This window comes from Carcharhinus amblyrhynchos, chromosome 11 (assembly GCF_965287045.1).
Source record: "Carcharhinus amblyrhynchos chromosome 11, sCarAmb.v2.hapA, whole genome shotgun sequence".
Taxonomy (NCBI): domain Eukaryota; kingdom Metazoa; phylum Chordata; class Chondrichthyes; order Carcharhiniformes; family Carcharhinidae; genus Carcharhinus; species Carcharhinus amblyrhynchos.
Window position 1 is genome coordinate 10827796 of NC_137334.1, and position 13471 is coordinate 10841266.

The 13471-nt window shown below is 41.3% G+C and overlaps 1 protein-coding gene across 1 annotated transcript in view; it reads left to right on the forward strand.

Moving 5' to 3' along the window:
- Positions 1-13471, forward strand: part of spag16 (sperm associated antigen 16) — an 846000-nt gene that overhangs the window by 6358 nt on the left and 826171 nt on the right. Inside the window, exons 2-3 of the mRNA XM_080198174.1 lie at positions 11166-11212; positions 11860-11958. Of these exons, the coding sequence (XP_080054300.1) occupies positions 11166-11212; positions 11860-11958 (146 nt within the window). The remainder of the gene's footprint in view (positions 1-11165; positions 11213-11859; positions 11959-13471) is intronic.

Genomic DNA, 13471 nt, shown 5'->3' on the forward strand with positions numbered 1-13471 from the left:
CTGAAGGTTGAGTGGGGGTGGGTTGCGACGTTAGGGTGGCGGTGGAAAGATGAAAACAAAGGGACAATGTGGAAGGAGGGCTATGCAAGGAATGGGGTAGGGGAAGGTCAAACACTAGGAGACTTTGTGGAAGGAGTACTATGTCAGCAGGGGTTGGGGGATGTGCCAAGATTCACAGTGGCAGGCAGAGGGGCAAAGAGTTGAATGAAGAAGATGAACAATGGAAGATAGAGGGAAGGCTGAGGAAATGGAGGTAGGAGGCTGGATAACATGCAGACAAGAAAGGGGCTCTCAGGGCCAGCACATGTATTACTGACAGGGATGCACGTAGATGGCAGATTATGGGGTGGGTGTGTTTTAATATGGCACATTAGAGATGATTTGCATGAACACTAAATAAGTTGAGGCTATAGTGCTTTGTGACATTACTATTGTCCAGTGTTCTCTTTGGAAATGGGAACTGTGTTAGGGTTCCCACTTAAGCTCAGGGGTTAGCAGACAGGAGTCGCAGAGTACAGATCTTCCTGCTGCGAAATAGAAAGGAATAATGGACGATGAGCAGTCCAGGACTTCAGTCTGAAGTCGGAAAGAAGACAGTACAGAAAAGCAGCGTCCATTAGGAACAGTCAGTGGAATCATGATGCACTTAGCTGCAGGCTGGGGCAAGGGCTGCGTGCTTCAAAGGAAAAATGCACAGTCTAAGTGCAAAACTGTACCACAGTTGTTGTCCTTGGATGTGGTGGACTCTGTATGGGCTGCAAAGGATATGGTGATAGTTGCGAGGTGCATCTGTAGCCCGTTGTTAGGGAACACATAGCACAGGGTTTGTGGGGGTAATGTGTAGGGCTCTCGTTCGGGCATGTGGGGGGAACGCCTGTAAATGATGATGCACACAGCTTCCAAATGGGGCGACTACAGGTCTACATGAAACTTTGGCACCTTGCCAGTGATGTGTGTGGTGGGGGGGTGGGGCGAAAGAGAGCTGGGGATTGGGGGCATGTGTTAATGTTCACCACCACAGCGACAAGATCTGGTATTAATGAGAGAAGCTGGAGAATAATAGATGGCATCTCTACTTACACATCGTGAAGCACCAGGCACATCAGAGGCATGTGGACAGTGAGGGAGGGAGAGTTGAACTCAGTCCTGTTTAAAAAAAAAGGTTCAGCATTGTCATCTCCAAAATCGGACGCAAAATCTGTTCTGTCTGGGAGGGGTATATTGAAGTATGGGAGGACCACAAAGCTGGCTTTTGGAGCTCCTTGAGACATATACTCAGTTTTTGATACTGCTACAGTGGACAAGGTCCAGGTCAATTACACAGTATTCTGACCCTGTTGCTGTGAAAGGGATTGACACAACTCAATAAGTTCATGTCAAATTTTGGAAAGCTACACATGGAAGACAGTAATGCAGTCTTGGGGAGTGAAGCTATTGTCAAGGGAACACACCTGCATCAATTCACCATCCCGTCATTGAAGGGGAGTCACATCTTAACAATTAATTCCATTCATCACTGGCCAAACGGATTCCATTCATTTATCATGAGCGAACACATGCTCATAGTTATTCCAAGTCAATGAGTAAGTGTTGAACCCATGTGGCTCTGAAATGTGTAATTCGCAAGTTCACTCAACAGATCCCCAGATGTAACATCTGCAGAATGGAGTGCTGCTGACCATTGTGTATGCTCAAGTCCATGGAGTAAGGTAGCATGAGGAGCAAGGCAATCTAAGGTACCAAGGCTCAGCTGCCCAATTTGTCCCATAGCACACACCAAGGCTTTTTTTTTGCCAGTGGCCCTGAAGGTGATGGAAGCACTGTGTCTTTGCCTGTGGATTTTTCCAGGGAGCAACTGGGAACTTGGTACACCATTTCAATGTCGGTAATACATTGGTGCATTCAGGAAGTGACCAGTTTTCTAAGAAGGCCTGTTGTAATCTGAAATTTACTTTGAACTTAGCCAGCCTTAGAGATTCATGGGTTTCGCAGCTATCTCTGGGTTCCTGAGGTTGTAGAGAGCAATAAACTGCACCCATGTGGCTATATGTGCTTTCTAGCAGCCCTTGAGTTTCATCAATTGTAAGGCTTTCCATTCTATCAACATGCAATTGATGTGTGTGATGAACATGTGACTGGACAACCAGAATTGTGGCAGTTATAAAGCCACCTAGTGTGTCATAGGAAGGGGAAGGAGGAAGAAGTGTAAGATGTGTGTCCAGCAATTTTCCACTGTCACCCATTGGTGTGTGTCTCTCGACCTGGGTGTTTTTTTTTCTTTCTTTCATTCATTTATTTAATTTATGTTTGTTTTCTGCTGTTTGGGAACTGTGTCACTATTGAGGCACTGGTGCATTTTTTTTTCAGACTTTTTTTGCTTTGTTGTTGTTTTTCATGTGTACTTTAATCCAATGGCCTCATAGAGGTTGGTTCAATTCACCCAAGTTTTTTTTTGTTTTATTGTTTTGTACTTGATCTCTTCTTTCACTTTGCCCCATGTGACTATATGTGCTTTCTAGCAGCCCTTGAGTTTCATCAATTGTAAGGCTTTCCATTTTCACTTTAGCAAGGCTTTGTCTTAATCTCCTCAATCTGTCACTCTGGGTTCCTGTCCTATCTTGTTCTTTTCTGCACTTTCTTGATGAGCAAAGCGGTTATCAACTGACTGAGTTCCTTGACAAATTCTCCACATGCTGACGCTGCATGAAGCATGGAGGTGCTCACGTACATTTTCCATAATTCCTAAACCAACTTGGGTACATCTTTTTTTTTGTTTTTCTCTTTTGTGTCTGGTATTAACTTCAGGATTACTTGTGTCTGCCTGTAGACAATTTAATGAAAATTTTGTTCCCTAACAATGCACAATTATTGAAAGCACTTTCTGCATGGTTTCCTGAGAGTTACCAACACTCCTAAGTTGCTCCTAGGTGTCTGGAATCTTTGAAGGGTCAGAAAGTCTGCAGTGATGGTTGCAGGCTACCCACTTAAACTGTGGTAATGACTCCATTGCATTGCCTTAGGTACAAGCTGATAAAAGGTACAACACTGCTCACACCATCAAAAGCTCCGTCAAAGAGCGTACTGTAAGACTGCTGAAGAATTTTTGGCAATATATGCCAAAGAAGATTTGCCGCATCATTGCAGTTTACTGTGCTCTTCACAATCTGGCTATGCAGAGAGGTGTGGAGCTGTCTGCCTATGACCAACTTGGCTGGGACAAAGGAAGTTAACTTTTGAAACTGAACAAGACTCTGAAATATATTGAATGGCAGTACATGCATCTTGTTGATTGGAGTATTTGCTCCTGCATGGGATTGGCTGATTTCTGTCCTATGCTGCAGTGATATCATTGGTTGATTTTTTTTTTGCATGTTTTTGCTCATCAGCAAGTTTTATGTTTGCTTGCCTCAAAACACACATTGCAATATTGACCATCTTTTATCATCATTCTGACATGAGGTAAGCTTGGATTTCAATTCAGCAGTTATTCATACAGACGTGTTTTTACAAGTTAAAAAGCACTAAAGCAGTGGTCAATTTGTGTATTTTTGTGACTTGCGCCTTTCTGATCTGAGGGGTGAAGGTGGACAGGGTCAGGAAAGGCATGTCATTATGGGGGTATGCCAGAAATGAAAGTGAGCACAGGATCCGACTAAATGTAAATTTGTCTCTGATTTCAGGAGAATGAGAGATGATTTTATTGATTGTCAAGTCCTCCAACAACATTGTACAATGAAAGCATGTTTCCCTTGGCTGGAGAATCTCGTGTTATGGATGGGGAGAGGTTTTGGGGTAACTTTTGCCCCTCTTGAGTATTTGCAACAAATTATTTTAGAGGAATTATTTTCAACCCTCTGAGTGTTGTGACTTTGAAGTATAGGTACAAATAGGCTTTCTAGTAAGTTTAAATCAGAAGAAAGAATAAACTTGTATTTACATAACAACATCTGAAGTGCAAATGGAATAATATTCTTGGTGTCATTGTGCCAACATGTTTGGAATCTGCTGAGGCTAAGAAAACATTAACTTTATTAAGAAACCACTTACTTGTGGCTTCATCTTACCATGAGACTCAAGAGAGAGCAAGATCATTAGACATTGCATCACACCTTGTGATGATGTAATACTATTTTCTTAGCATATCACACAATTATAATTAACTACAATTTCCCTCAAGTCTCTGACTTCCATTTTGTTTTATAGGGTGATGGTTTCGCTAGTCTGCCTGAGCAGATTCTCTGCTCCTTTGGAGGAAATTGGGTATTTGAGTCCAGTGGGTAAGCTGTATTACTCTGCTGGTCAGAGGCAAATTTGTAGGTGACTCAGGATCACCAGTTTGTTAGTCATCTGGATGGATCTCTTAATGAATGCAGCAACTCTGGTCTGTTGGTTGTGTGGGTGACTTCTGAGACTGTGGGGAGGGTGCTCCTGTGTGGTAGTTAGTACACATCTGTTCCCTCGTTTATATTGTTTATGGTTGGACTGTGGATGTGATGTCTGTTCAATTACTTTTTCACAGGGGATTTTCACATTAACTTCATTGCAGTGTTAATGTAAGCTTACTTGTGACACTAAATAAACTTAAACTTGTCTGTAGCGAGTTTGGTGTTGGAGTTTGGGGTTTTGATTGAATGCTTTGTGATGTTTTTAGAGTTCCACAAGAGACTGACCAATAATCTGTGCTAGTATGTTTCGTGTTGCACATAGCTCTATCAGCCAAGTAAGCACTTTCACTCCATCTAGATTATAGCCCCTATAATCAAGAATATCTTGCCTGTGTTCGAAGAGGTCCATCCCAAGTTCTTCCCATGATCTTGATGGAAAGGAAGATGCAATTAACAATTCTCTTGTTTCCTGATGATGAATAAGAACTAGGAGCAGGAGTAGGCCATCTGGCCCCTTGAACTTGTTCTGCCATTCAACAAGATCGTGGCTGATCTTTTCGTGGACTCAGCTCCACTTACCCACCTGCTCACTGTAACCCTTCCTTTACTGTTCAAAAATATCTTTGCTTTAAAAACATTCAATGAGATAGCTTCAACTGCTTTGCTGGGCAGGGAATTCCACAGATTCACAACCCTTTGGGTGAAGAAGTTCCTCCTCAACTTGTCCTAAATCTGCTCCCCCTTATTTTGAGGCCATGACCCCTAGTTCTAGTTTCACCTGCCAGTGGAGAAACCACCTCCCTGCTTCTTTCTTATCTATTCCCTTTTATATGTTTCTATAAGAGTACTCCCTCACACTTCTAAATTCCAATGAGTATAGTCCCAGTCTACCCTCATAAGCCACCCCATCAACTCTGGAATCAACGTAATGAATCTCCTCTGCACTCAGTCCAGTGCCAGTATATTGTTTCTCAAGTAAGGAAAACAAAACTACACAGTACTCCCAGATGTGGCCTCACCAGCACATTTATACAGCTGCAACATAATGTCTTTTTTTAAACTCCATCTGTCTAGAAATGAAGGACAAAATTCCATTTGCCTTCTTAATTACCTGCTGTACCTGCAAACTGACTTTGTGATTCATGCATGAGGACACTTAGGACTCTTTGTACAGCAGCATACTGCAATATTTTACCATTTAAATAATAGTCCATTTTGCTGATGTTCCTGCCAAAATGGATGACCTCACATTACCAACATTGTACTCCATTTACCAGACCCTTTCCCACTCAAACTATTTGCTTCCCATTAGTTAACCAATCCTCTATCTATTCTAATAAATTAAACATAATGCCATGCACCTTTTTATCTTATGCAGCAGCCTTTTGTGCGGGAGCTTGTTGAATGCCTTCTGGAAATCCAGATACACCACATCCACTGGTTCCCCGTAATGTTGCTCATAATGTCCTCAAACTCCAGTCAATTAAATAGTATTAAATAGAATAGCATACGTAATACACTTTTATGTCATCTGTTCCAATGATTTTGAGACACCTGGCTGTAATAAAGGTTGATTTGCATGGAAATGGGTTCTTCAGCCTTTCTTATTCATGCTGCCCAGTTTTTTTACCATTTAAGCTAAACCCAATTGCCCACATTTGGCCCATATCCCGCTATATCAATCTTGCCCTTGCACCTATCTAAATGCTTTTAAAAAGACAATATTATACCCACCTCTACTAGTACCTCTGGCAGCTCGTTCCAGACAGTCATCACCTTCTGTGTGGAAAAAATTGCCCCCTGGATTCTTGTCTATCTCCCACCATAAATCTATGCCCTCCAGTTTTAGACTCCCATACTTCGGGAAAAAATGTTGACCATTTACCTTTTCTATGCCCCTCATTATTTTGTAGACCTTTATAAGATCACCCCTAAGCCTCTTACATTCTAGGGAAAAAGGTCCCAGTCTATCCAGTGTCTCCTTACAACTCAAACCTTCAAGTCCCGGTAGCATCCTAGTAAATCTTTTCTGCACTCTTTCTAATTTAGTAATATCCTTTCTATAACAGGGTGACCAGAACTGCACATACTATGCACATAGTATTGGCCTTACTAATGTCTTGTATAACTTCAGCAAGACATCTGAGCTCCTGTATTCAATGTTCTGGTCAATGAAACCAAGCATGCTGAATGTCGTCTTCAGTCCGCCTGTGACTCCACTTTCAAGAAGCTGTGAACCTGTACCCCTGGATCTCTTTGATCTATAACTGTCCCTAATGCCCTACCATTAACTGAGTAAGTCCTGCCCTGGTTCAATCTACCAAAATGCATTACCTTACATTTATCTAAACTCCAACTCCTATTCTTCAGCCCGATTGATCAAGATTCTGTTGCAACCCTACTTCACTGTCCACTATGCCACCAATCTTAGTGTCATCTGCAAACTTACTAATCATGCCTCCTAAATTCTCATTCAAATCATTAATATAAATGACAAAATGACAGTGGACCCAGCACCAATCCCTGAGACACACTGCTGGTCACAGGTCTCCTGTTTGAAGAACAACTCATTACAACCTTGGTCATTGAACCAGTTTTATATCCAATTGGCTACCTCAAGCTGGATTCTGTGAGATTTAACCGAATGCAACAACCTAGTATGCGGTAGGTACCCTGTCAAAGGCCAAACAGAATATTTTACTTTTGCTCTGGCTCAACATTTTGTTATGCCCAAAGGTATATTGAATTTCACAACACTTGGAATGACCAGACTCCAATCCTAGATGAGTAAATCACAAACGACACTGAGGTGTCCACTATGTTTATTGTATTGTCTGAGAGTGTGATTGTACTCGCTGACCTGAGCATCATTAGGTTTCTAGGAAACTCTTTCATTCCTTTGCTGGTCGTTGATGCTAAAGTTTCTATCTTTTTGACGAGGGTTATGTTGTCTTGTTCAGGTCTTGGGGATATGGGACAAAGCATCTGCTTTAGTTTGCTGCTTTCCCAGAATGTACTCTGTCTTTACATTAAACCTCATGAATTCAGTGTGATTCATTGTACTCGTGGCATTTTAGCTAATTCCTTTGAATATAAGATTATCACTAAGTGTTTGTGGTCTGTTTCTATCTTTAAGTGGAAACCAAGAACACAATCTGCAAACTTTTCACAAGCCCATGCTGCAGCTAATGCTTCTTTCTGTATCATTACGTTAGTTCATGTTTTAAGACATTATATTCACAGTTCTCTGCAAGTTTATACAGACCAGTAATGAGTGTATCAATCCTTTCTCCTGTCTTTGGGCATACCCTGTTAATTTTAGGCCATTCAATAATGGTGTTCTTTCAATGATTGAAGTAGATATCAAATGTTAATCTATTGAGCAGGCATTTGGTAAAGATAGAAACTGGCCTGTTTGTCTTTTTATGTAGGTTTACTCGTCAGTATAATATAAGTGTAGACTTGCTTCTATGCAGTTCCCTCTCACTAGGATGGAAACCAATTTTTATATGTGCCCTAACCTTTCCTCAATTGGTATCAGCTGCTCTTAATCACAACTACAACATTCTCAATTGTTACAGCATTTGCAGAATTAACATCAACGGCATGATTTTTCCAGTCACTCTCGCCCCAAGGCTAGAAATTCCTGCCCAAGGTCAACAGACCTTTGCATGGCCCACCCCCGTCCACTACAATTCCTGTGGTGGGTGGGACATGAAAATTCAACCTCAAGTATTTCTGTTACTTTGTCATACATAGTTTTTTTTTAACCTCTTTGTGATTCCTTTCCAGACTAGGAAGGTAATTGCACAGCTACCTATCACGCATAATGGCTTAATGACCTGCTCACTGCTTGTTTCGCAGCAAAATCCAATATGCTATGATATCTGGTGGATATTTGGCACCAGTTAAGCCATGCTTTGATTAAGGGCTGTGAAGCTTTCTGGTAATGGCAGAGACTGTTCTTTCACCTATTTCCAGTATATATACACTAACGCAAAATATTTTATAGAGTTTGCTGAGGTAAGGAAAAGGTTAATGTTCTTAAAAAAATAATAATTTACTGCAGCTACATCTTCCCAAGCGATTCAATCAGAGAGCATTCCTGTGATGATGTATACTGTGCCTGAGGAAGACATTATACAGTTCGAATGAACCTCTTTTATTATACTACATTTGTCCATAAGAACTGTGAATAATGTAATAATCTTACTGAGGCCAGTCTTTCATCACCATCACCCTTTATTTAAAACATGCTCAAAGTGCCACTCAGCAGCCACAGAGTAAAGGGCAGCTCCAAAGTCTTTCACTGGCAGCCAGAATGGGCAGTAAGAAGTCTTACAACACAGGTTTATTTGGTAGCACAAACCACAAGCTTTCGGAGTGCTGTTCCTTCATCAGGTGAGTGGGAGTTCTGTTCACAAACAGGGCAAATAAAGCCACAAACTCCATTTACAGTCTTTACAGGTAATCAAGTCTTAAAGGTACAGACAATGTGAGTGGAGAGAGGGTTAAGCACAAGTTAGAGATGTGTATTGTCTCCAACCAGGCCAGTTAGTGAGATTTTGTAAGCCCAGGCAAGTCATGGGGGTTACAGATACTTTGACATGAACCCAAAATCCCGTTTGAGGCCTCCTCGTGTATGGAACTTGGCTATTAGTTTCTGCTCAGTGATTCTGTATTGTTGTGTCGTGAAGGTTGCCCAGTCCAACGCAGGCATTTCCACATCATGGCTACCATCGACACCGCAAACTGCTCGTTCCAAGACCTCCAAAACCATTCCAATTCCAGCATCTCCACATCAAGCCTGAATGGAGGCAGTTGGTTTAAAATGCTTTGCTGCTCCTTCCCATTGACTGAGCCTCCATTCACTTAATAGGGGAAATTGAATTCTACAAGGCCCACAGAGAGATCTACTGTTCATCCTCTGTGGCCATCATAACATCCCTCCTCCTTCATGTTGGTTTCATCCTCAATGCCCCTGCCACAGGAGGGCCTTTTCTGCTGCTTAGCAGTAGGCCTGGCGTCGATTGGAGGCAGGACTGATTAAGGGGTGTGAAACGGATTGGAGACCTTCACTTCCAAAGGGAGCATCGTGAAGCCTCTGATGCTGGTTCTTCCTGAGGTGTTGCTTCACTTGGGGCACCGGCCATGTTGGGATCCATGTCCTCTTTACCTGGAGAGGCAGGCTTAAGATTAACTTCTAGTCATGGCTGACGCTGGCAGTGGTCATCCCCATAGCTGGTAATGAGGCCAGCAGTGGCATAAGCTCCTGACTCCTCAAAAGGTGGTTTATGATAATTTTGCTCTGCATTTGGACCTTATGAAACATGGGCCCTATTTTTTCTGTGATGATCCTGGGGATCCAACTGAGACTGTCCTTAAAGTTTCTCATTGGGGTTTCAGTTTTGAACATTCTTTCTGTCCTTGCAGAATCATAGCTCTTCTGGTTCTCTTGTTGGGTCTCCACTCTCTCAGCCAGGTTTGAGAACAATAATTTAAATCTTCTCCGAAGCTTCCGTCCCATTGGGGTGATTCCTGTTGTTGTGTGAGGGGTGTTCCAATAGCTGAATAAAAATCACACCAGTTTGGTCTCTGGGTGCTGTGGGTTGCTTCTTCATGCCAAGCTTGTACACTGCCCATTCAGCCAATCCAATCAATGGTAGGACAGCGCCCAATCACCCATCATCGAGGACAGCGCCCAATCACCCAATGCATTTGATTCCATTGGAAAGTATGAAGATCTGAAACTTGATGCTTGTAAATGCAGTGCCTCTGCTAATGCAGAGATCAGAACGCAAGGTATTCTGTGCATGTAGCAATGTTGTTGGTTCTTCTAAGTGATAGTATCTAAAGTGATAGATATCAATAATATACCTCCAACCGTTTTTAGTGTGCATCGATTATTATTAAGAACATGGAACCCAAAAAGGCCTGGGGAAGTCCACATTTAGTCACACCAAGGGCCACTCCCATGGAGGAAGTGAGGCAGTCTTTTGATTCTTTTGGCATGACTAAGTCTGTATTGTCTGCATCAAGACCAGGCCACCGTATGTAGCTCCTGGCTAGCATTTTCATCTTCAAAATCCCAGGGTGGCCCTGGTGTAACTCTATATGTATTAGACATAGCTTTGGGTGAGGGACAACTAAGTGGAAATCTTGGAGGATGATGCCATTCTCAACACTGAGCTCGTCTTTCCTCGTGAAGTCGTGTTTCATTTAATCTGAAGGCTGTCCCTTGCCCTTAACTGCCTGGTGATGTGACTTGAGCTCCACTGCTATAAGGGATTCTCTGATATTTTCCCAATATCATTGCTCTCAGCTAAGGGATGGCCCCTGCATGAGGCCCCTCCCCGCAATCAGAGGGCACTGCTGTCTGACATCCCCTATGGTTCCTGAGCCCCTTTATCTACATTCTCTAATGATAGAGCCAACTCAATGACTTTCTTTAGATCCTAAATGTGTTCTGCCAATAATTTATTTTGACTATCACATTGTTAGTTCCCCAGACCAGTCTATCTTGCAACATGTCTTTCAGGAATGGCCTGAATTCACCATGCTCTGCAAATTTTCATAACCTAATATTCGTAATCAGACATTTGGTGACAGATTCCCCATTCTACAAGGCACATGGGCATGACAATCCCCCGTGGCCATCATAATAAATAATAATTCCCTTATCTTTTAAAATGATAGATTGCATACCTGGTTAAGATAGACATTTCTACTGCTGTTATTAAATTAATGCAATTATATGCTCTTAACTTGACTCGAATACAGAGGTTACTATTACAGAAGAATTTGAAGATGATTACCAATATGAAGAGGTACTGTATTTTTTCATTTTTCATATGAAGTCTCCATAAATATTGCACTTTTGTTTCTTCTGTTTGTGTCGTCCACTCTTTAGGATCTTTAGGCTTGAATGAAAAATATTTCCACTGTAATGAAATGTGAAATTAGCTAAAGCTACTGTGCAAATCACTTTTTCTTGTAAGTTGTTTACAGTGGTAGTAAGTATATGCATCTTCCAGCCAGACTAAACAAATACTATTTTTTAAAGATGCTGTCCTGACTATTTGAACTCCTCACCACTTTGCCATTGTTTGCATAATTAATATTTTATTGTGTTGCTACAAATATTCATTGTACTTCATTGTAATTTTAGCAGATTTTTAGGATTGTAGATGAAAGCCTTGAATATATACCTTACAGTGATTAGAATAGCTGATAATATTTAAAATGTGCACCTTGAAACTTTGAATTGGTAGCTCACATAAGTAATTGTGTACACAACGTTCCACTGAGAATTACTTCATATCGCTATATATGAATAGTTATTGCCACACATTTCTGCTTTCCAGTTATCTCTTATTTTGTTTTACGTCCGAGCTCTCAGCAACATGAAATTAGTCCTCCCATTGTATCATGAATTTGATGAATTGATGTGTTTCTACTTTTTTGTTTTGTTCAGGTTCCAGCTGATGATGACATCAGTGTTGTAGAAGGAGATGAAAGTTTGGAGAATATCGTGAAAACAATAGAGCAACAGAATGAAGATTTAAAAGTTGCAGTAAGAAACTTTTTTTAATTGATTTCAGTATGTAGTTCAAAACATTTGAATTGTTAAACTATGAAATGGCTAAACCACAAAGTATTCTGATAGCTCCGGTCCTAGTAGTGACATTGAACTTGAGGTTTGCAGAATTATTACACTGTTTTGTGTTGGTAAATATTTATTTAATTGAGGCAAAAATGGTCAGTGATCAACATATTTGCTTTCTGATAAGTTAATGCATCCCCTTCTACGTTAACATTAACTGCAGTGAAAAGAGAAAGAAAGAGTTTGCATTTCCAGAATGCAATAAATGACACCAGGAAGTCCTGAAGCCAAATTAAGAACTCTTCGAATGGGAAGAGGTACTTGCTGAGTCCAAACTGTGCTCGCTCCCCACCCCCACCCGGAGTATCCTGCCACAAACCAGCATCCACTGAAAATGCTGAATCTTTGTTGCGGGATTCTGAATGACTTCGGTGATGTTCACATGCAATGTGAATGGCTGGTAGCATTTCAAGACCACAAGACCAACCTAGACGTACACATCTGTAAACCCAATAAAGGGATTAGAATAGTCATCTTCAACAAATGTGACTAAGAATGACATGTATTTTGTTGATACAATGATAGGTCAATATTTGTATCCATTGAACCTGCTGATATTCAAACAACCCTGCTTGATAGCAAGTGACAAAAACACTTGTTAGAGTTCCATGGAGTAAGAGCTGCCAACTGGTGTATTTGGTAGGATTAGTTCTCACAGGCCACTGCATCAGCATGTGTATGGGCTTCCCAAGACACAAAGATGATTCCCCTTCATGCCCCATCTTATCTATTACTAGTTTCGCACAACATAAATTGGCCAAATGGTTGGACATTTTGCTACAATCAGTTCTGAGCAAGCTTTCACACATACGCCACCTTTGCAAACACCATATGGGATTTGCATATCAATAGCAATGCCATGTTCATGTGTCCATTTAACATTAGTGAATAAACTAACAATGTACTGCTAAAGGAAGCCAGTGCCACGTCAATATCATGGCAATTTAGATACACTACCAATGTCTGAATCTCTTCATTAAACTTATGAACTCAGCAACTCAAGCAGTTGAGTTCAGTTTTAACAACACCATATATGCCCATATAGATAGTGTTGGCAGTGGATCCCCTCCATCCTTAGCTCTGTCAAAGATTTTTGCTGGCTTCCAGGTGAAACACATGGGAAGTAATGGCAGCTAACCTCCTACTCTTTGCATATTTCTGATACAGATGGTGTGTTTGCTTTATTTGAATCCAATCCATACCTGCGTGCAACAACTTCCTTACACATCTTAATGGACTCCATTGTGCACTCAAACTTGCCTTTGTAATGTAACAGTCAAATTGGTTCGCTTTCCTAATATATTAAAGGCAAAGTATTGCAGATGCAGGAATCTGAAACAAAAACAGAATGCTGGAAAATCTCAGCAGGTCTGACAGCATCTGTGGAGAGAATAGAGCCAACATTTTGTATCAGGATGACCCT